The sequence below is a fragment of the Manacus candei genome, unplaced genomic scaffold, assembly GCF_025592945.1.
Source record: "Manacus candei isolate 608988 ecotype Guabito, Panama unplaced genomic scaffold, ASM2559294v1 h1tg000002l, whole genome shotgun sequence".
Classification (NCBI taxonomy): domain Eukaryota; kingdom Metazoa; phylum Chordata; class Aves; order Passeriformes; family Pipridae; genus Manacus; species Manacus candei.
Window position 1 is genome coordinate 9279378 of NW_026138050.1, and position 23975 is coordinate 9303352.

The window sequence follows — 23975 nt, forward strand, 5'->3', positions numbered from 1 at the left end:
ATTCATGCTCATCACAAGCAAAGCCTGTTTTACTCTTGAGATCCATCATGCTAAATGGTACTGAAATTACTTTTATCAATTAACAATATTAAACACTATCCTCTCAGGAGAATCACTACACAAAAAGTGCTGGGATATGAGCAAGCCTCAAAGCTCCTTATCTATTCAATGTTCTTGCAGTTTGGATGTCATGTTAATATATTTGAGTGAAGTGACTATGGTTAGCAAAGATGTTTCTTGGCAAGAAATGGTCAATATTAAACTGCTGTATTCAAATGATATTTAAGGGCCAGACTCTCAACTAGTCAAGAGAACAGGGAGTTCTCCATGATGGACAGAGAGAGGATTTTTTTTTTTCCTTCATTGAGTAGATTTGACTTCATTCTGGGAAGCTCTGAAAGATACTAATTAAAATATTTTACTGCATCAGTTTGGCTCCCAGCCTTCCTTAGGGAACTCCCAAAAGCTAATGGCACTGCTCTTCTCCGAGGATTTGCAGCAATTTAAAATATCATTGGCAGTATGTTCCAAGTGAGCAAGATCATTAATGTTCAGTAGTCCCTACAGTCCCTGTGCCCAATTTCTGGCAAAGGTAGTGGCCTTGTATTGCAACTGTAGTTGCACTTCCTCCCCATTATTTTGGCTGTATTTTGTAATTTGACTGCAGAGCATGGAGCTGGGTACTCTCCACCTATATTCTTAGTACCTTTTTCCTGAGGTCTAAACGTTGTTCCTGCCTTGTAGTTCACAGGAGAGAAGTAAATATGTGGCCAAAGCACTTAAGGGCTGCAACAGCTCTGTGACAATCTGAATTCCAAAAGTCATAAGCCAGATGACCTCTCCAGAGCCCCAGTTCTGTAGGCTAGTGCATTTTGATGATGGAAAAAAACTAAACCTGCCATCTGTACCAATCCCCTTAAGCACATGGGACATCTTTCTTCCCATCTGTGTCAAACAGCCTTTGTGTTTCATCCACTCCATGGTGCCAATTAGTGGAAAAGTAAAAAAAAAACACCACCAAACCAGATATGGGACCATGTTAAGATTTCATCCATCTGACTTAATGAAAGTAGGAACTATAGTTGCCTGTAACTATAAACCACATGCAACATCTGCTAGCAAATAATACTGAATGTAGGGCTCCAGTTGCTGTCCTGGGCAAGAGTCACCTTGTTGGCCTCAAAGAAAAGGGAAGAAGAAGAGCTCCTGGGAAGGAAAGCTCTTAGAAGGCAATTCAGTCTGTACAGGTACTATGAACCTTCCTCTCTTCCCCCTTAGCTCTGGTTGGATGTGAGCAGTTACAGGAGTCTCAGAAGTTAATGCTGCTTCTGAAAAAATCCCAGTGGATTTCTCATTTGAAAGCTGGATACTCATAAGGGTTTGACTGAGAGCATATTTGTATAACTGTCAGACCTCTTTAGGGAGTAAAAAGGGCTTTTGGAAATCTTAAGGGCAGCAGCAATCTGTGGAATAGAGGAAACAAAACTGCTTTGGGTCCCTTAAGCGACAGAGAAGCTGGAGAAACAGCTTCTCTGATTTTGTAGCACGTTCTCTCCTACAAGTCAAATCTATCAGTGCAAGACAGGCTGGAGGAGAAGTCACACAGACCATTGTCCAGCTAATTCAAAAGCACTGTTACACTCCCTGTGTACCTGGTGCTTTCTCAAAGGAAGGCAGCACAGTGAGGTTGTTGATCTGTGCAGAATGCAACAGCTTTTCCCTACAGATCCAACATGGGAAAGGGACTAGAACGGCACCTGCAAAGCTGCTGGAGACATTTACATAGAATTTGCAATATACAACCAGCCTTTGCTGAGCTCTGTTCTCTGGAATAGATAGTACACTCTTTCCAGTCCCTGTGAAATCATTTTTCACATTGTAGGAAAAACATCAGTGCAGCAAAAGGCAGTCACAATATGGCAGTTTTTCCTCCAGAGCTGGGTTTTAAATGTCTGCCCAGGAATCTTAAACACATGAGTTATGAGTATGATAAAACATTTCTCTTCTTAAGAGCCCAAACCCATTCCTGGAGCAATTGCAATAGTATTGAACTAGGGATGAATTCTCAGTGTGCTTTCATGTATTCCTGACATGCTGCCTGCAATTCTGCTTTTCTCTTTGTTGATGGCTTATTGCAAAACACCCTCTGTATGCCTGGAGATACCACATAAGTACGTATTATTCTCTTCTCTCTTGGTATTTCGAGCTATATCATCAAAACCTAAAAGCTGATTCTCTGTTTGCCAGAAAAAAAAAAAAAAAAAGATAAAATAGCTCATAATGAATAAACAGCCTAAGCAAAAGATTTTCTAAACATGTCACAAAATGACAGGAAAATAAGTGGGTCGGAAGAGTCTGCAGTAATCTGGCACAGTGACTCAGCCCCATTCCATGTTTCTGTGGTCCAGTAACCAGGAGAATGCTCCGGGCACTGTCATTCCCATATAATCCACAAGTGAGGTGACAGCATGAGTCACCTCTGCTGTGCACCATCTGGACTGAGGGGGAGCAGGGCATGGAAACAGGGAGGAGACCTCCCATTCAGCTGTGCCTTGGCAGGTCTCAAAGGCTGTGGAAGATAATGGGAGGCAGGACTTGAAACATTCTGTACCAGACACAGAACAATTGCTTTGCTTCAACAGAAATTATTCCTTAACAGCTAAATTCTTCTAAATTCTTTTTAGCCAAAGAAATAAAACAAATTTTATTACCCAGTGTAAGACCTAGGTACCATCTAGAGACATGGATAGGAAAATAGCAAAAATTACAGTAAAAGATTGTAGGAAAACCACTAAACACTCACCTTAATGGTCAGCTAAAGAAAAAAAGACGGCCAACAAGGCAGACAAATAATTAATACTTGAGCGTAAGAACTATTAATAACAGCTACATAAGCATCAGGTATCTTTTCCATTGATTTCAGGATGAGCAGAGCAGTTCAGTGTGTCTAGAGAGCTTCTGCCTTTGCTGAATGACTTTCAAAGCTACAAATAGATCTGTGATCCCTCTAGCATGGCTGTGAGAGGAGGTCTGAGATTCTTTTGTTTTGTTATTGCATTAAAGGGCTTGAAGTTAAAAAAGGAATGTAGAGCAGTTTTGTTGGTTTCCTTCCCTCACTTCCAAGAGTGTTTGCAGGCACTCAGGTTATTTTTAGTTCTGTTTTAATATATTCCTGTCCCAGGAGTAAAATGCTTGTAATTGCTGGAGTTTCTGAAGACTTTGATAGTGTCAGTTGAGGAGATGGCCTAAGAATCAAGTGTCATGCTAAGTCACAAGTTGACATGATTATGTTGTGCCTGAAGAAGGTCTCAACACAGAGGTAGGAAGATCATCTCCTTGGTGGTGTCACCAACAATTATGCTGAACACCAACCAAGAGCAGCCAGTAGTGACAGAAAAATTCGGGGGACTGAGAGGTCTGTAGAAATAAAGAGATTTGCAAGAGACAGAGATGGTGATGTGTTGTCAAGACACAGATTTGAGGGACTCCAGTGGTGGCTGCCTTTGGGGACTGCAGGAGTTTAAGGCTTTGCCAAAGCTGTGGGGAATCTGCAATGCTGAAAGTATTTTTGGAATACAAGAACACAATAACTTTATGGAATCATAGAATTGTTAAGGCTGGAAAATATCCCTTAGATTATAGAGTCCAACTGTTAACTCAGCACTTCCCCATGTCCCCAAGTGCCACATCTACATGTTTTTTAGACATTTCCAGGGATGGTGGCCTCACCACTTCCCTGGGCAGCCTGTTCCAATTCCTGATCACCCCTTCAGTCAAGAAATTTTTCCTAACATCCCATCTAAACCTCCTATGGTGCAACTTGAGGCCATTTCCTCTTGTCTTGTTGCGTGTTCTGTGGGAGAAGAGACTGATCCCCATCTGATGCCCTTCTTCTACATTTGACTCCATTTTGTCCCTGTCAACTCAGCTTAGCTACTTAAAGCTTCTAATTCGAAATCTGGAAAATCACAGGCAGCATTTAATGAATATATAACATGTTGTTTGAGTCATTATGATGTGTGTTTATCACCTTGTTATTTAGTTCATCACCTGGTGCTGCTCAGGCTGGAAGACAAAGAGCTGGCAATGAAGGTAACAGATTGCTGACCAGCCTGCTTGGCAGGTCAGGTTACAAATCAGAGTCCTATGATTAACTTGAACTATTAGAGTACGTGTGTCTTGTTAAAAGTGCTCTCTGCTGGAGGAACAGTGGATGGAAGCGCTGGACCACAGCTTGCAAAGTAATGTTGTAATTCAGTTGTGGTTTCAAAGAATTGAAGATGGCATGACTTGAAAATTTCAGTCCCTGGAGGGTCATATTTAAGGCATATTTCCCAGAAATTCAGAACAGTGTCTAAAGAAGCTGTCTGTTTTTCATTTTCACTGACATTGCTAAATTCTCTTGAGCTTGGCCGTCTCCTCTGCCAGCTGTGAAGTTTGACTGTCAGCTGCAAGAGGAACAAGAGGAGCTTTCCTAAAAATGTCCCCCTGTGGAGGGGAATATTTCTCCACATGGCAAAAATTGACTATGTTAATTCATCTAAAAACACACAATAGAGAAGTCAAATTTAAATTCACAAGCATCTAACCTTTTTGCAGTAGTGTACAGAAGACTGCATGTAAAAGCACAGGGCAAATTTCTGTGCCTGGTTCATTTATATTGCCTGATAGTTTCCTTTTTTGTTACTAGGCACCACAAGGAGGAAACTCTAGGTTTGGCTGTGTATTGTCTCTAGGAGAATTGATTATAAATTTCCTTCTTAATCTGCCTCCATGTTTGACCTTTTCCTGTTTTGAAAACCAGAAGAGCAATCATTTGTTATCAAAGCTGAAAAAAATACAAAGGTATCTGGTATAAAATTAAACATTGAAAGTCCATATCAGGACTTTACAAATCAGTATAATCTCCTAGTTATAGCAGAAGGCAAGTGAGAAAGACCAGTGAAATACCACAGGGCAGGAGTTGCACATTATTACAGAACATCCTTGCCTGTAGGAAGACCAACTGTGCAAAAGGATGGGCCCCAGTAATTGTGGATACTGTATACACATGATGTGTTCTGATGGTCTCAGGGGACACGATTGATTGTACCATCCACTCATGCAAACCAGACCACAGGTAGCTAAGAACTGGGACACAAAAAACAGTTTAGGATTAAAGGTTACATTTGGAAATACAGTGCTAAATTACTGGACTGAAAATGACTACAATGAAAGAATAAAGCTGCTCCCTTTTCTATTAACAGTATTTTGGAACAAGCACAACATAGAAAATGCTATTTAAGTAAATTCTCTATTAAAGAATTATTTTCCTATCTGTCTAACAGAGATGATGATGAAAATTCTTTTACATTTTTTTCTTTTTTAAGACATAAACATCTCAGCTACCAAGTAGTTAGTCTACAATTAATTAAATACTTTGCTAATTATATGCTTATCATTATACACCACTAAAAAAAATGCTTTTCCTTTCTGAGCACTTTAATGCACCATTTTTACAGCTGAAAGTGTAATGTCATGTTTTCCTCTGGGTTGGTTTGTTGCTGTCAAACAGGGCAAAGGAGATGGGTCTGCAGAGAGATCAAACTGAACAAAGCCATTTTTTCTTCCTCTTCGAGAGCTGATCTCTATACTTTTAGCTTAAAGTGCCTAGTCCAGGACTACACAGTTCTGTCCAAGAACTTGTTCTTTAGGATTTCAGGCTTCCATGTGAAGAGCTGGGAGACCCTCACCAGAGCTGGACCTTCCAGGAGTTCCCAGTTCTACAATGGGCACGCTGACATCCTTGAGGCTCCCAGATCCATGGCAGTCCCCTAGAAATGCTGTCCCTAATCTCAGAAGCCTCAAGCTTTGACCATCTGACAGCTTTCATTACAAAACCATGTTGAGCCATTTCCCACCTTACAGTTTCCTGGTTATTTCCTCAAGGAATCCCGATATGTGCAGGTGAGACACCATTGCAGTGTGTTTGGGATGGGGAAGGTCAATGGGGACACACTGTCCCAGCCACAATTTAATCCTGTCTTGCAGAAGAGCATGTGCCACACCTGGCTGTATCCATGGCACAGCCATGGTATCCCTCACACAGCTGGACTTGGTGTTTTCCCTGTATGTTTCCCTTGGTGTTTTACCTTATCTTATGAAGCTGACAACCTGACATGTATATTTATTGAATAATATATATCATCACAAAACTGCCTTCTTCTTTACAGCATCCTGAAGTGCATCCTACGTTTCTAGAGCAAGATACAATCAGGGGAAAAAACCTGAAGGAAATCACAGTAAGTGATACTGTATTGTTAAGATTCTGGAACTGTGAAGGAGAAAAGATGTATTACTCCTTTCCGTGAAAAGACTGTTCTTATCAGAAAACACTGACAACAACTCTATTCATGAACAAAAATCTGGTTTTGTTGGTGTTATTTATTTGCACTCCAGTTACAACAAGACGTCTACTCAGAGGAAAGCATCAGATGCTTTACCTGTAAGTAAATAGTCCTAAGAGAATTCCATGCTTAACCTTAGATGAGGGAAAATTGTTAATATACAGTACAAATGAAAAAGTAGCAAAGAAAGAGTCAAAAGTATCCAAGAAAGCACAAATCAGAACACCTGCTTAGCAATATATAACCAGCAACTTACCACTGTTATTTACATCTCTGAGCCTCTCCTCCCTCTCACCCTTCCCCAGGGTGGTGCTCAGTGTGTGGCACTGTTGCCACATGTGGCATTAAGCCAGTGAGAAATCATAGCTAATGTTACATTAGTGAGATGCTAGAAACAGAGATAAAGTATCTGGTTGAAGAACTAATTAAAACTTGAAATTAACTTTTAGTTCACACTAAGAGAGCAACCATTGCTGCTTTTTCTCACTCGAGAACAGAACACTCCATGTACACAGGCTTTGCAGTAGTGTATTACTTTCTGAGTTCAGCCAGTAATGAGAGACTGTTTCCTGTTCCCACTTTTTGTCTACTGGACTTATTGCCTTCATTTAAATTAAAACATAGAGTTTCTAAGTTGGTTTATTTAAGGTTATCATCACCAAAGGAATTAACCTCTCACTTCTGCAGTTCTTGTGTAGTTTGGTGTTGCTTCCCTTTGCAGTGGTTGCATAAAGCCAGGCAATCCACAGACATTCCTTTTTGTACTTAAAATACCAATGTGCTGTGTGTACTGCAGGAGACATAAAGGTGAGACTCTTATCTGACCTCTGTGGATGTGTTACTGTTCTTAGAAGGAATATGGATTATATGTTTTTCTCCATGAATTTGCCCTAAGTTTGAAATTCTACCATTATACCCAATAGCCTACAAAATGACCATTACCGACTATCTCACCTCTACTACTACTAGCAATGGATGCATCAATGTCACAGCAGTAAACCAGAGATTTATGGGTTTTTTGCAAACTGGAAGAAGAAAAAAATGGTTAAAAAGGCATGTAAAAAGAAAGTCAGGCTGATCTGAAGCAAGGAAAAAAAACTAAACTAGGGATTAATGATGTACTCTGGACAGGTAATGAAGCTGTGGGACTACTGGGATGAGTTTATTGCCAGGGCAAAGTTAAATTACAACAAACTAATCTACATAAAAGGTCTTAGATTGCAAGTAAGCAAAGATAATAGTGTAAAAAACATGAATAGATCTATGGAGAATTTGGATGATGTAGGTGTTATAAGCACTCTGGACAAGAGGGAGTCATCTAATAGTGTGTAGTGAGAGTGTCCAAAGACAATTTTAATCCTGCAAAGTCAATGTGGAAGTGAATTTGGCTTCTTCATAGCATTAGTTTAGTAATGTAATGACAACACAGACATTAAGCAAATATTTTGTTATATTGATAATATTTTTACAGATTAAAAAAGTTTAACAAGTACAATGTTTTCAGTAATTGCCTAAAGCAACCTAATAGTGCTTCCTGTTTAATGTCTTCTATTCCCTACATATTAAAAAACTGCCATTCAGTATCACCTACATGGCAGAAATAACCATCCCAACGCAGCTATCACAGGTGGAAGCAACTTCCACAGTTTCAGTTCAAGGTCATCCAACATAGCTGGCTTCAAGTTTTGCTTCCCATCTGGAAAGCCAGCAGTATCAGGTCCTGGCAGATTTCCCAAAGAAAGTGTTTCATGATGGCAGTGGATGCTGTTTTATAGGCATTTTTCACAGGCATAGGCAGTAACTGTGGGTGATGTCACCTATACTATTAATATTTACTGGGTCCAAACATGCTAATGCATTTTAAAATGCATGAATTTCACACTACAAATGATTTTGAAGTTCGGTTTTGATCTGATTTGTATCACAGAGAGGTCTGAGGTTTTGCTGCCTGTCTCTGTCAGCTGAACTGAGCTAACACATGCATTATCCATTTTTACAATCATGTCTTTCAGCACAGTAGATTTCCATGCCCCCAGTGATGTGAATCCTACACTGCTTCTGAAGACACACACATCCATAGCAGTAACACATTAAATGTGCAACAAAGAGGATGCTGCCTGAGCAGCTCCCTCAGCTTTTGGATCTGTTATCTCACCAGGAAAGAGAAAAAAAAAAAAAAGGAAGTGGGACAGGAGAATTAGGCAGGAGGATAGAGTGTGCATGTTCTGAAGTGGTATGTTTGCTTTCTTTAACAGCACAGACAGATTGAATACTTACAGTTTGACCCAAAACTCTTTTTATAGTGAGCATTTTAAGAAATAAGCTGAGAGAAGCCTGAGAAGCAAATGAGGGGGAATCCTGGCAAGCTATAATCTGGTGCTTTTCCGTACATATTGTCTCCTTCATATCAATACATGCAGACTTCTCAGCTATTCTAAAAATAAACCCAGAAGAGCTGGAGATAGCATATGATGGCTTCAAGCTATATTTTCATTTCCTGGGCTGGCTGGAGATGGTCACAACAGCTCCTGGCATAATTTTATGAAATTTCATAGAATCAGAAGCACTGAAGGAGAGATGCTACAAACAGCCACAATTTCTACATAACATGGACATATCCTGAGGAGGTTCATCCTAGGCACTAAGTGAGGCAGGGTCTCAGGACAAAAATAGGATTTGATAATGTAATTACAGACCAAATCACAGGGCATCTGCTCTGCTGTGACTGTGGCTGCCTGAGCTAAAATGGATTGTGCAACATAAATTGTGGCATTATCTAATTGAGGAAGGCTTGATTTTATAATCTGAAAATTGTTTCCATATAAACTTCAGGTAAATCTTCATAGCAAGCAGGTAATTCTTCATAGGAAGCAGGTATTCAGCTGGAAATAAAAATTTCTTTTTATCCATAAAAAGAAAACCAAGAATTATCAGAATGCTGGTCTCTTTTAAAGTACACACTACAGGAAGAACCATTTCACTGTGGTATACAGCAAACATTCTGTTAAACAGATAAAAGAGTTCAGCTGCTTCCCTTGCTTTTCAAATCAAAAAATTTCACAGGACAGCTAAGAATATGCTGTCACACATCTAATTTTATTGAGCTTGACCCAGCAGCATTAAAAAGCTGTGTTCTGCAATAAAGAAACATCACAAATTTGAAAAACAGAGATGTCAATTAGAGTTTCTGTACTGTATGTTTTTGTTTCACTTCAGAGTTCCGCAAAGTCACACTGTTTAAATGTATCTTTATGTGATCACACTTTGTCTTTAAGCACTTTAGTTTTTTATTACTGAAATGAGGTCTCACATGATGTATACTGCACTAGAAAGGGATTTCCACTTCTCTCTGCAAGGCAGAGACAAAAGAGTGTACAAAGGAGTGCAAAGCAGAAAAATCACATGTATTGAAACTGCGTGGACATTTCTGCCTTAACACTTCTTGCTGTTTCACTTTTAAACAGGGTAAAACTTGTTTCCAGTGTTCTCAGATTGTTTTTTCTGTATTTTGAGGAAGTTTTTTTTACTACAGTGGTAGGCAGACTATGGCAATATCTGTATTTGTCTAAGAGTAAACACAAGTATTCCCCTCCAACAGTGAATTCTTGGTCTGTCACTATAAAACAATATGTGTCGCTCTGTGGGACTGGGGACAGCACATCATTTGTGGGCCTGGTATAGAGATGTGGTGAAATTGCAAGAGATATCTTCCACATTTTAAAATAATTCTGACGGATATTAGTACCTGTGTGTGTTGTTCACCAGCCAGGAAGGACGCAATTTCTGGAAGCTGTCAGCAGCTGTCTCTCAGATTGTTTCATTTTCAGAGCTGTGCCCTGTAGACTGCACTGAGGTCAGGTTTGGACAGGAGTACGTGGCCCTCTTGGGTGCTGCACTTGGGGTGATCTGAGCAAGTGAGTGGTTTTATTGAAGAACAGCTAGAGGACACATGCATTTAACAGCCCTGCGTCCAAACACTCCCCCATTTTCATAATGGCCTTCAGGAACCATCTCGCCATTGCTCTGCGGCCTCCCACGAGAGCCAGGAGCACTGGAGGTGGTTGCTGGAAAAGCACATTTTTTTGAAGGCTATACCTGGCAGCCCACGGCCCCCTGTGCCACACAGCCCAGCAGACAATAAGGGCAGCGCACAGAGTTTGGGAGGAAGGATAAAAACTGCCCCAAGCTGTTGCGGGAGGGTGTGTCAGGGGCAGGGGCCCTGCAGTGCCCCACAGGCAGAGCAGCCATTTTGTGTGGCTCATTTTCATCCGTGAGGGTGAGAGGTTTGCACAGCCTTGAGTGGCTCTGCAGTGGAAGGGCCCTACGAGGGACTCCTTCTAAGTTTTAAAAATAAACTGTACCCCTTAGTAAAAGAATTTTTGCTGCCCTTTCCCTTATTTAGCCAGAATAATAAAACTGCAGGCAAGTGATGTATTTTTATCTGGTGATTGACTGCAGTATTACTGAGTTACTGTTCCTTACTGAATGTCCAAATCTCTTTCTAAAGGTGGAAAAATTCTTCCTGAGGAGATTAACCTTTCTGTTGATGGTCCAGAGCAAAGACCGTGAGTAATTTTAATATCCAGTACAGCACAAAGCAACTTGCTTATTCACAGTATGACTTGCAAAGAGGTGGGGGGAAATTGAGAAACTAAAAAAAACCCAAGTTTTGATGTTTTAACTCAATTACAGAAATGTATGTGAATTTTTTTTCAAATGTAATTGAAATTTTGCTCACTTTGATTTCTGAAAACTGAAAATCTGGGTTGGTTGAATTAATGGTATGTTTGACAGACACAGGCTAACAGAGACACAGAGCCTGCTTGGATATGTGTGAGAAAAAAACTCCTATACATATAGTTTTGTCTGGTTTTTTTGAATGCTACTCTGTTCCACTTTTTAAGCCTAAAGCTATTAAATCCTTTTATACTGCCTGATTCTCAAATACTTTAGAACTTGCTTTGAAATAATGATGATTAAGTATCTGGCTTTTTTTGCTTCACCATCCCACTCTTTATTTCACCCTGACCGAGTGACTCTTCTAGCGATGATGAACTGTTCAGTAAAGATTTTATTTAGATACTGAAGTGTCACCAACTGTGAATGCCGTAATGTAACATTTGTAGAGTGACGCATGAGCAACAGGTTTCATTTTATCCCTTTTGTTGTCCTACAGACTTCATTAATCAGGCTGGACAGGGCTCTGAGCAACCTGATCTAAATGCAGACGTCCCTGCTCACTGCAGGGTGTTGGACTAGATGGCCTTTAAAGGTCCCTTCCAACTCAAACTGTTCTGTAATTCTGTGTTTCTCTAAGGACTCCCTCATGTAGAATTCGTATCACTTGAAGAGAGACACGTGCTGTACAGATCACAGCTGAGGAACTGCTGGAGAGAACACTATATTATCGATGATCTCACATAGCAGGAATAGGTTTTACTAGTTCACACACAGAACTGTGAAAACTGCAAACCAACTCCAGGGCCACTGAATATCTAGAGCTTGCTAGGGTATTTTTTTATTTGGGTTTGTTAGGGTTTTTTACTGGCTGATATGCTATCCTGGAGCAGTTCTCTGCCACATGTGTTTTGTTTGGGCAAAATACTGACATAACAGTTAAGGATGTGTTGTTGCAGAGCTGTTTTAAACATCAGTACCAGTGAGTTTTATCATTATCCTATCTTGATCTTCTTTGTGCATCTTCTTCAGGGAAAACAGTAAATTCAATTAGCAGCCTTAGAGCATGTTCCTTTCGTGCAGGATTGAACCTGCATCACTACGACATGGGAAGAGCTTGCTGATTTCCAGCAGCAGCATGTCTAGCTTGCAGTGTTTTGTTTTCTTAGTGTTGAGTGTGAGTATTTTTAAACACAGTGTCTGTGCCGTGAAGAGTTGTGGTAGTTGCTGGTGTGTGTAAGTATTGCTGACAGGCTGTGTGTGCCTCTGACAGGAGGGAGCCATGGCCACTGTTAGGGTTGGTGACACATTCCGAGCACAGCTACGATGTACTTTCTCCCAGGAGAAGCAGGATTTGACTACATGTGAATAAAAAGATCAGTCATACAGACAGACAGTGAGAAGAATGAACCATTACTTCAAAAAATGTAGCTAGAAATGTAAGCCGTGGCTGGATGTGTGATACAGAATTATTTCATTGTGTCCATGCTTTTATAAGAACTAAAAACCGCCTAGTTTAACTCAAGAGAATTTCTATTCTGTTGCTAACAGCATGAGGGGAAAAAAGGAGAATACAAACATACCACACATTTTTCTCTATCCATGTGTGCGTTTTATCCCTTTTTTTATGATTGAAGAAAAAGCTAAAGCAGTTGCAAGAACTAAAGAGATGTGGTTCTCATTAAAGCTGGTCTGGAACTCTGTGGCCTGAGCGTAGGTGTAGTGCTGCTCGTTAGCAGCGTTCAAAGTCCAGTCTGCCTTAAACCTGTCTGAGGCGGCTCGGTTTCTTGTGCTTGGTTGTATAGGTCATTCCCAGGAGAATCTAGTCCTGTCAGAAGAAATCAATTACTAAAATTCGTGACCTACATACAGACTTCTGGTCTTGGGACAGTGGCATTGCATTACTTCAGGAATCAACTGGAAAAAAAAAATACGGCCACATATAAAGTCTTCCATGACATGTCTATGTATTAGAATGTATGTAATTTGCTTAGTTAAACAGATACAAATCTTGGACCACTGAGGTAACCATGACTTGTGGTGTTAACCTCAGCAAGAAGTCACTAAAATACATTTGGTATTAAAAGATGTTTGTCATTGAAGACAAATGCAGCCAAGTCCCTCTGTCAGTGTAAATTGTCCAGCATGAAAGGCAGAAAAGAATAGGTGCTGCTGTACTGCTTGGGTACCACTAGCAACATGCTTCTCTCTTGACAGGAATAAATCGCAAAAACATTTTCAAAAATCAGATAAAGTCAAATAGACTGTTTTTTTGACTCCTAAAAGCTATTAAGGGAAGCATGTTCTAATTCTGGAGGTCTTTGTTAGTGAGAGAGACTGCTTTTACTTTCAGACTTGATGAACCAATATGAAGAACTTGGCTGTTGTAAATGGGTGCAGAAAGATGGGAAGCCTACACAGGGTGGGAAAAGTCATGATCAGTGAAGTCCTGGTTTGCAGGTAGAGTCCCAGTGCAGAGACAGATGCTATCTCACCACTTCATTCGGTGGCATTAACAAACTGAATTTAACTGCCTCAAGGATTAATGAGCAGTATCAGGATGTTCTGCCACAGAGCAGGGAGCAGCTGGGCTTGAAAGCTGTGTGAATATCCCTGGAAAAGTGGTCATCTTGGCTCGTTGCAGCTGAGGGAATGAGAGGGTCTGTGGCAGTGTCACAGACCTCAGTCCCTCTTGCTGAAGACAGTGATGGCAGCAACAACCTTGACTTTCTGTGACTTAGAAAGGACAGACTGGGGCCATCTCTGGCAGTGGCTGCCTCTGTCCCTTGCCTGCTTTGTCAGTACCTGGGGCCAAGCCTTGTGGGGCCTCTGATGCTCAGAAGAGCTTTCCTGCCTCAGCCAGTGAATGGCTGGGAATGCTCCTGGGCAGCTCCAGGCAGAGTGTTAGGAGGAGACTTAAGGCAGGAAGGGAACTGTTGCACAGTATGAACGTTGGTTCTATTCCCCTTTCAATAAGCAATCTCTTCTGTGTTAAATCCCTTACTCAAACACCTGCTAGGCAATACAGAGTAAAGAGTGGGAGCATGGGGAAATGAAAAGAACAGACTGGATACCAGAACAAACAGAACAATCGCTCTCATTCACTGGGACAGTTTATTTCAGCACTTTGTTTGACATAGAAAATGTCAGGAGAAGTGCAGGGTCAATGATGAGGCTTCTTCTGGATTAAATTTATGTACAAGCCAATAACTAAGTAGTTATTTGACTACCAGGAGCAGGTGTGACAAAACCTTTCCTGTTTACTTTATTTATACCACTTCAGCATTATTAAAGGTCAGTGCCACTATTACCAGTCCTTATCTCCAAAGGTGTCTAAGCAGTGATTCTGGGCAGAAGTCTTCTGGATAATACTCAAAGACAGATGTCTGTGCTGTTTGTGGGTGTGGTTTTCAACTTCCAGCAGTGCAAGTCAGGGCACTAAAATTAACCTCCAGATGTAAGAGACGAAGTACTTTGTACTTTAGCGTGACAAAAGAGCAACTGAATTTTTTCAGACTCCTGAAGCTTCATTAACACCAAGGGGCTGAGTTCAGCAGGTTTTAGATCTACTGAAGTTCTTGGACTGTCAGCAAAGGCATTAGTTTCTGACCTCAGATACTCACAGACAGAGGAGACTTCAAAATAATATACTTCTTATTAATAAGAAGTCAGTTCTAATCTTCTAAATTCAATTATTTAGGTATATAAACCTACTGGCTTCATCATCAGAACTGAATTTATATTCTTGAACCTTCAGTGAGGATCCCATTCCTGACCTTTTTGGCAGTTTTGAGAATCTCTCTTGGAGTATTGCTATTTAATTTGATATATCACAATGTGTTTTGTGTTCATAACTTAATGCCTTCCATTTAACAAATGTCAAACCTTGGCTGTTATTAGTGCAGCACACAGTGTGTTCTCTTGCAACATGAACTGTCTAAGACCACTAATTAAGCGAGGAATAAAGCCTGAATTAGGTTACACTGTGGAAGGTCCAAATCCCCTACCTGTTGATATTTTGTTCAGACAAATATCCTTCCCACAAAGGATTGAAATCAGGCATGAAAATATTCTCTCCAGACACATACTTTGCTAAAGGTTCCTTTTGTAAGTAATAGATCTGCAAATCGTGCTGAATAAAAAAAGTAATTTCCTTTGCAACTACAAAAATCATTTCCCAAAGGCATTTTGCAAGTGCTCACCTAACTGGGATGCTCTTTATCTTTCTCCCTTTTAAATGTCAAGGAGATAAAAGTCTTCTAAATAGCACTCCTTCCTATTTTGATTAATTTTGCATAGTGTTTTCCCAGAAGTATTGATACTTACATAAACCTGAGTTCTGATTCTCTTCTGACTAAGACTTCCCGAAGTCTCTGGATCTTTGCCATCTCAAGCTCAATCTCCTCAGGCATCATTGTTGTTTCAGCCATTGAAATGATGTCAAGTTGATCTGTGTGTGAAAGCAGAGAAAATGAATTAAGTTAGTCAAGCTGTCTTAATGGTGTTTTTTAGGAATGTAAATTAAATCACAGAGCTATCTGATCATGGGGTAATTAATACAAGCAGTAAAAAATATTCTAGCTGAGTGCTATGTTGACCGGTTTGCTCTACTGTTTTGCTTATTACTTTCAATGTGACCATTTTGAAGTGAAAGAATCCCTAAGCCAAAGTGACAATCATTTTGTTAGTCAGACTTTGTCACACCTCTAAGGAATCCCAACCCCATACATAACTACAGTTACAGCTGTCCCCACCTGATATCACTCAAACTGAAGAAACAGCTGCAGATTGCTTCAAAACTCACTCTGAACAATTACTTGCAACTCTGAGGAGTCCTGTCTTGGTGCAGACAATGTAAACAGATGAATGTTTCCATCTTTAATTCTTATAACCCTTTATGCCATTCCACTGTCTTGAGCAAGAGCTAAAGCCCAGCCCCACTAGAGAGGAGCCAAGGCTGTGACTGGAAATGATGTAGGGCCTAATCCTGCAAGGGGCTCAGTGCTTCTTACAAGGGCATTGAAATCAGCTGAAGAGACAAAAAGCACTTTGTTGTAATTCCTTGACAACTGGTAAGGTCAGGGTGCTCCTGTGATTATTTCTCTATAATTGATGTATTACCTCTGTAGTCCAGAGAGAAACACGGCTATGAACTGTGTTCCCTGAAGGTAGAAGGATATGATTTATATAAGGTGGGTTTGGGAAAGGGCAACTTGGCCTCTGGAAAACCCTATTCTAAGGGTTCACCATATTTGATCTTCCTGTTAAACAAGAATTTAGAGACTGAAAAACAGAGTGCCTGCCTGTTTTGGTACCCAAATGGAGAGATATTCCTGAAAAAAGGTCTGTTTCAGCTGTATTGATTTTAAAAAAAGGCAAAATGGAGAGGCCAAAATGTACTCAACATGATTATGCAGAAAATAGAAAACAAAAAGCATCAGAAAAAAAAGCTGTTTAATTAATTAAGAGGAGACAAATTCTGAAGTCCCTCATGACAGACTAATCACAAAGAGCTGAGAATTTCTGACAGAAACTTGGAGTAGGAATGAAACTACAAAATCTCCACACACACAGCCCCTGCATGAGCTTAGTTCACAGAGACCTGTTCTCCCAAAATGGAAGCTAAATAAAAAAAGATATATACTATAAAGAAAATACATTTCTCCTGAATTTAAAAATATATAAAATATATTTTTTTTAAGTTATCCTGCTAGTATTGTCTGAAAGTTTTGGTTTCACCTGTTAATGAAGAAAGTGGGGGAAAAGAATACTAAAAATCACTTTTTTTTCTTCAAGATAACAGAATCTTAAGGAAAAAAGCGAGACAGGTTTTGAAACGTCTCTCATGAGAGAACAACCATTTTTCACTGGTTGTTTTAAAACTCAGACTGGAAAAGTGGTGTGTAAAGTAAGGTTATCTTGTGTGTCTGAACACCCAAATGCTGCCTGTAGAAGATTGATTCTCCTATTAGAAATCATTGTGTCTGTTGGGGTATATTTAGTTGATGTGTAGCCTGGATGTCTTGAGGTTTGCATGGGCCCATCTCTCATTTTCACTGCTTGCAGCACAACTGGCTGTGGTGCAGATTTATTTGCCAAAAATCTAAGCAGCGGATAAGAAGTTATTCTGATGCTACCATGAATTAAAACCAAAATAATACTGGTAACTCGAAAGATAAACCATAAATATATTGCACATACCTACATATTATAAAATTAGTTCTCAAGAGCTCAGAAAACAGAAAAAAAAAAGAAACTAATTTAATTGCACTCTGCAACTCTAGCTGTAAATTCCCGAGGGTTACCCCTTGGGTCAGGTCAGCTACCATACTGTGAGTTCAATAATTCAGGAGAGGAACCATGAACAAGCCTTATGGCCTCATAATGTGCAGCACAAGAATTAGTGTGACAAGCAGAGTCTACTCTGCCCCCCTGCAGCACAGTCAGAGATCCTCCTTCACATCCCACTCAATGTGTGCTGGAACCAGAGAAAATATTTTTGAGAACAATCCAAAATTATGCAGTGTTTTCAAGAGAATCAGAAATGTAAGCAAGTCAGTAGGAGCTTGAAAGAGAAGGGAAGTGGAGATTATTAGATATTAGTTCACAACTTGTCTGCAGACTCAGAGATGTAGCTGAACAATGCAGCAGAGCACAGGGGTGAGGACACGGCCCCTGAAGAGGTCAGGATTCCCCTTCACACCTTCACCACTGTGATCCTCACAAATCACCAGTCTGTGTCTGAATTTCTCTTCCAAATGGTGGGTAACTGGTCTATCTGGCAGCAGCTGTGCTGAAGGATAATTAATTATTTTTCATAAAATGGTTTGAGCTCCTCCACTCAGGAAGACTATGTTAACATCATTGGGCCTTTAAGTAAAGCTTTAACTCTGTCCCAGTGAGGAATGACACCTCTAGTGCTTTGAGACATGATTCAGAAGTCTCTTACCTTTTCATAAAAGAAAGAAAATAACATTTCACTTTATTTAAAGCAGACATGCAGTAGTCAACTATTTTTGAGCATATGTTGTTATTAAGCTTTTATTTCTGGTAATGACACAAAATTCATAAAGCAAAAGTGCAGACAACACTGCAATCAGTCACAGTTAGTGACAGTATGAAACTATTTGGTGTACTCTGCAATCTTCAGGATAATTTTCAGTGGTAAAGAAACAAGTAAAATAATAATACTGCATGCACAAAAAGATATTAGCATGAAAATAATTACTATAGAGAAATAAAATTATCAAGCTATTACATATAATGAGAGGGACTAAAGAAGTAAACCTGAAGTTATTTATGCATAATTTTGCTTCAATTTAAATGCAGACTGGTATAGTTACACTGAGTATTAACTTAATGATCACATTTCATCCCCAGTGCACCAGCCAGAAATAGAACAGCAGCCAGCTGTGTTGAAAAGCAACAAAAAAATAAAATGCCTATTAAGTCAATAACTGCAAAGAAAACTTAAAAAGAAGCCTGCATTGGCACAATGAGAACTGGGAGAATGCATTACACCTGGTGTCAATAGTTTCAGACACATTAATAAGGGATGCTGTGAAGAAGCAGTAATTACAGCAAAAATCCTGCTGCTGTCACTCGGTGTGGGCACTGATGACTGTGAGTGGGAGGAGCTCACTGTGCTCTACAACCATTAGTGGTTTAATTGTAATCTAGGGGGTTTATTATTGTCAACTTTGGAGAAGGTGAGGTGTATCAGTGACACAAAGGGTCTCAAATCTATGCTGTAGGAACCCAAACCTATGTCATTGTTACCCTCGTGGTCGCCACATACTGAACCTCTACTCCATGAGGACCCCAAGCAGTGTGCAGGCAACCTGCAGCCTAAAGGCAGGAAAAGCTGAGGGGTGAGTTGCTTATGGAGACATAGCAACTCTGTGGCAGAGCCAGTATAGGACCTGATGGATCAGGGGATCCCCTCAGAACACCATTTACCCTTTTCTTGCTGTGAATCTGTTGCTCTTGGAAACTATCAGTCACTCAGCCTTGAGGAGTCATCTCAGTCAGTCAGCAAGACAACAGCTCCAGCACAGGTTAAAGGTAATAGCCTGGCTACTCTGCCACTTTTTTTTTTTCATCTTTGACAAGGATGAACCATCTCAAATGAGACTCTGTGTTTGTTCAACCCATGACTGCTGAGAGCTCTTTAAAGGCCTGCAGCACAGATGAGCTGCACGGCTTCTCTAACGTGGACACCAACCTGGCTGTTCAGCCCACTCAATTACAGTGCTTCAGCTGAAAATTATTTCAAGTCTTTGCACTGAATTGGATTTAAACTGAGCAATTTGAGACCTATTTCTACTCCCTTAAATCGTCCAATAATAAGATAATCTTTGTTAAAAAACTGTTAATGGATAAGTTTTGTTACAAATCCAGGTCAGCACTTTTGGGGCCTTCTCAAAAATGCAGTGAAATTCTCAAAATAATCCTTTTTCACTGAAGTACATTAAATTCTAATGGAGCACACACAGCACAGTAAGTAAACTCTTAATGCTGTTTCATGTATCAAAATCAAGACTTTCAAGATCACTATTAGTGGATGAGACAAAGCGTAAGCAGGAGGCACAGGTCAGAGATGGATGAAGAGACAACCATAGTGCAACTCAAAAACAGCACACTTGGTGGAAATTGAAACAGTTGCATAATGCAGAAAAATAAAATCATTATAGTACAAAATATTCCAGATAAAAAAAAAGTTCATGTGAAAAGAATCATTATTATTCCTGTGGTTTGTCATTAGCATGTCACCTGGAGGCACAAATGACTGGTCTTGCAGCCAGATCTTAAAAGTTGCTTCAAATGTATTCAGAATTGGGTTTTTTTCCTGTTGGATTTAACCCATCTGGAGCAGGATGCAGTGGCCAATAACTAACTTGTGTAGAAAAAACCCCCTACACCTAATTGCTTATTCCTAATTTAGCCTACTGCAGCATTCTATTACTGTGAATCCTAACAATTATTAAATTTGGCATGTGTGTAGAACAGCACTTATCCAATGCTTTATGATGGAATTACCATACAAATATAGCTAGTAGCTAAACACAATACAAACAGCTGCAATGCATTTTGTTCCTGGGTTCCCCAGGAGGCAAAAAAATGTTGTGCAATTTAAAATAGCTGGACCGGGGGAAGGGGAAAAGGGCAATACCAGTGTGGAAGTGATCTGATTATCATGGTGCTGAGCACATCCCACCACTCCTGCTGGTTTGACTGCCTGGGCTCAGTTGGTTTGGACATGGTGCAGGTGTCTGGCTTTGAGAAGCCTCAGCAGAGGCTCTTCTCCTTTAGCTCAGAAGCAGATTTACAAGTTGAGTCTGGCCCTCAGCCCCTGTTCCCCCGCTGAGGACCTGAATTTGACTTCTCACTTTACCTTGGGCCTGCCTCGTATTGGGGATTTGCCTGGAGATCTGGGCTGTGGCTGACCCTGGTGGCTGGCACCAGACCTGCTCTGTTTTCCTTGCTCAGGCCCCCTTGCCAGGGAGGAAACTGTCCTTGCCCTGCCTGCCGTGCCATGACTCAGCACAGGGTTTGTCTGTCACCCCTTCCTGTACCCAACACTGGTCCTCCATGGACAGTGGTTAATGGAAACACTCATGACTGCAGTGAGCCTTGGACAAGGAGGTAATCTTGGAGCCCTGAAACATTGGCTTAAACCAGGCATCATTTTCGCCAGACAGCAAGGCACCTAGAAATCCCAAAGCTGTTTTCTTCACATGCTCCATGTCTCAGAGTAAACCCCTGGGCTGGCTGATTCCTCTTACAGCTTGGCTCTGCAACAGGCAGCTGTGAAATCTGGCAGCTCCAGGGAACCCTTGGCAGGAAGGATTTAGAGATCCATACTGAAAGCTGATTAAATGCCAGGATCTCTGGGAATGTCATGGTCATCAAATATCCCTGCTTCTGAACTGTCATTTGGAGAAGGAGAAGGAGGAGACAGGGGACTTTTCTGATTCATGGGGAATTGTGGTGCATCTGTGCTTCCAGTAAAGCTGAGGTACAAAGACCTGGCCACCTCAGCTCCGTGCTGTGCTGTGTAAAGATCACTCATGTTCTGAGATAAGGTGCAGGACTAGAGCAGTCCCTTCACATCTGGGTTCCATTCAGAAGCTCCTCGGTCAAGAGATCAGAATTTCATGTCTGTAGAGAGACACCCTGGTACAACCTGTAGAGAAGTACTTCTCTCTGAGAGGATCAAAATGAATTATCCCACATTTAAACTTGCCGTTTGTGGGAGGACAGGAAATCTTGCTTTCACAGTAATGGTTGGAATCACTGTTAAAATCACTGTTACAGCAACAGTTGCAGTGGAAATATTTTTATTATGCAACTGCAGAGAATAAAAAATACTTTCTACCATCCCTTGGGATGAGATCTGCTTTTGCTGAGATTGCTTATGGAAATAGATTAATTTCTTTTGTAATCAAAATTAAAATCTTCTGATTGTAGGATGTAGTAACAGCATTAGTAAAGCCTACAAAAGGCACAAGCAACCTAAAAAGAAGTATTTATTATGCAGCAAATGCACCAATTTTGGAAGATTTTGTTTCAAATTTGCTGTATTAATTAATCAACTTTGGAAGAAGTCATGTATGGATACTACGATTCTTTCTTCTGATCTATTCATTTGCCTATTTCTGCCTTTGAAGAAGAAGAATAAGTTTGAAAATGTCTTTGAAGTTCAGGTTTGGCTTTTCACAAATGTGTTGGTTTTCTCTAAAACTGGCTAACAGCCTGATTAATTTTGTGGAGCTGGGCTGTGATATGAAAGCCTTTAGTCACTGCTGGGGGAAAAAAAGCATGCAGAAAGAAGGAAAAATAGTGAGACAGAACTGACATTCATAATTTTGTTGAATTCAACAGAATTTGAATGAGTCTTTGAACCACCACATGATAACAAAAAAAACCCACCAGAGATCATTTTGCCATATCATTTCCTCCCAAGGTCTATTAAATCATCTGATGTGACTGGAGATGGTTCTGTCAGCTGTGCTCTGAGTGTAAGAGCACAATTATAATATTGGGATTTATTTTGTCCAGGTCACAAATTTATTTTTTTGTTTAATTATCACAGATTTACAGCCTAGGCATCTCAAAACCTGAGTTTCCACTTCAAAAGTGTCTCACTCACAATCTGCCATATGACCTCATTTTAAAATTATGTGAGCAAAGAATATAAAAAGCACTGTGTGCAATTGCCCACTGCACTTCCAGAATCACTGCCCTGCCTGTTCCATATCTAAGAGCCTCTGGTTATAAAAAGATTCTTTTAGTTGCTTATACTGTATGTTCTTGTTCTTATCTCCAAGCTTTGACCTTTTATTTTTTATTATTTACCTTTGCAAAAAGCCTGTTGGCAGAAGTCTGTTCTTTTCCATGTCAGGCTTTTCTCTGCTGTGTCTCACTGAGATTTCTCTTGAAATACAAACGCCAGATTCACAATGTTGAATTTCAACTCCTTCCTCTGACTCTGAAAGTCCTTTTGGTTTCTATGGTGTTATACTCAACGTATGGCACACAATGACTCCTGTCACATCTGCTGTAAGTGCCTGTAATTGCCCACTGCCCAAATAAGATTCTTAGCTGCTTTCCATCTTTTATGCTGCACTTCTGTAGAACAAGTCACATTGCACTGAATAAAGCTGGTTCAAAAACTCAACCTGAAAGAGATCCTGCTTTGAGTTTTCTCATTCAACTACATATTCCCAAGCAGAAACAGACATTCAGTGGGAAAAGTGATTGCTAATTAAGGATGGTCTTCAGTACTTTGCTAACTAGAAGTTTTACAGTTAAATGATGGTTCCAACTTCCTAATTTTCTGCCCTTGCTCCCTATTTAAATATATATACCAGCACAAGTCCATAATGATAAGATCTATAAAGATCCTGCCTCTCCCAAAAAAAGCAGCAATTAAATTGTCTTGTTTGTTATCCTGCAAAATTTATAAGCAGTAATTATTCTTCGCTTTGTTTTTTGTCAGTTTATGACAGTTCCAGTTTCCTAAGTGGGTAATTATGCAACCCTTTAATCTTACACTTCCCCCAGGAAAAAGATCTCTCTAGTCTTAAGAAACTGCTCTGTGCACAGCAGACTTTATTTTGGTTGTAATGATATCCTGAAGAAACAGCTCATCTGGCAATAGCTGTTCATCCTGCTCTGACAATGAAGACCCTGTGAATCAGCACCAGGCTGGAGTTCTTGTAGAGATTTAATGTGATGCATAGGCCTGAATGTGATATTCAGAAAATGTATCTTCAAATCTATACTGCTGTCCCCTATTTGCATTATAAACTCCATTCCTTTTACTTACACTTAAGCTTTCAGATTTCAGCATTCTCCTGACTTGGTGCTGTCAAAATTGGGGCATTCATTTCCTTGTGCTGATGGAGATTTTGGTTAGCCAGGAGGAAAGGACTGTTTATGTTAAATGATAATTCTGGTGTAAAATTAAGCAGAGGTAAAGAATAAGTTTAGACTTTCTGAAGCAGTCTTTCAAATAGGATGTTGGAGGAAAGCACCCAAAGCTGTTTTAAATTAAGATAAGAGCATATGGTTCTTTAAAGGGTCTGGCCTCACTTGGTGGTGAAAAAAACCAGCCAGGTCCTGTGAATAAGCCCAGGTATTGTCAGATTGTCTGCAGTGCAGGAGGGTGGACTCAGGAAGCAGAAAAGATTAATTTGGCATTATCTGAGGCTTTACTTATTAAGGTAGGATTTAACTTTTTGAGGTCCAGTGTCCTTTGCAGTCAGACACTGCCCATATAAAGCCTCCAGACTCCTCCATGTAGGAAGTCACAAGGATCCATCCCATCAAATTAAACTGTCACTTCAGTATCTCTGTTCTCATATTCTTCCATCTGGATCTGAGGGTGACTGTGTGTGCAAGGAACTG

The 23975-nt window shown here is 40.2% G+C and overlaps 1 protein-coding gene across 1 annotated transcript in view; it reads right to left on the minus strand.

Annotated features, from left to right (window-relative positions):
- The window catches only part of BMERB1 (bMERB domain containing 1), a 51706-nt gene that overhangs the window by 11892 nt on the left and 15839 nt on the right, over window positions 1-23975 (minus strand). Inside the window, exon 2 of the mRNA XM_051790230.1 lies at window positions 15390-15513. Coding sequence (XP_051646190.1) covers window positions 15390-15513 — 124 coding nt within the window. The remainder of the gene's footprint in view (window positions 1-15389; window positions 15514-23975) is intronic.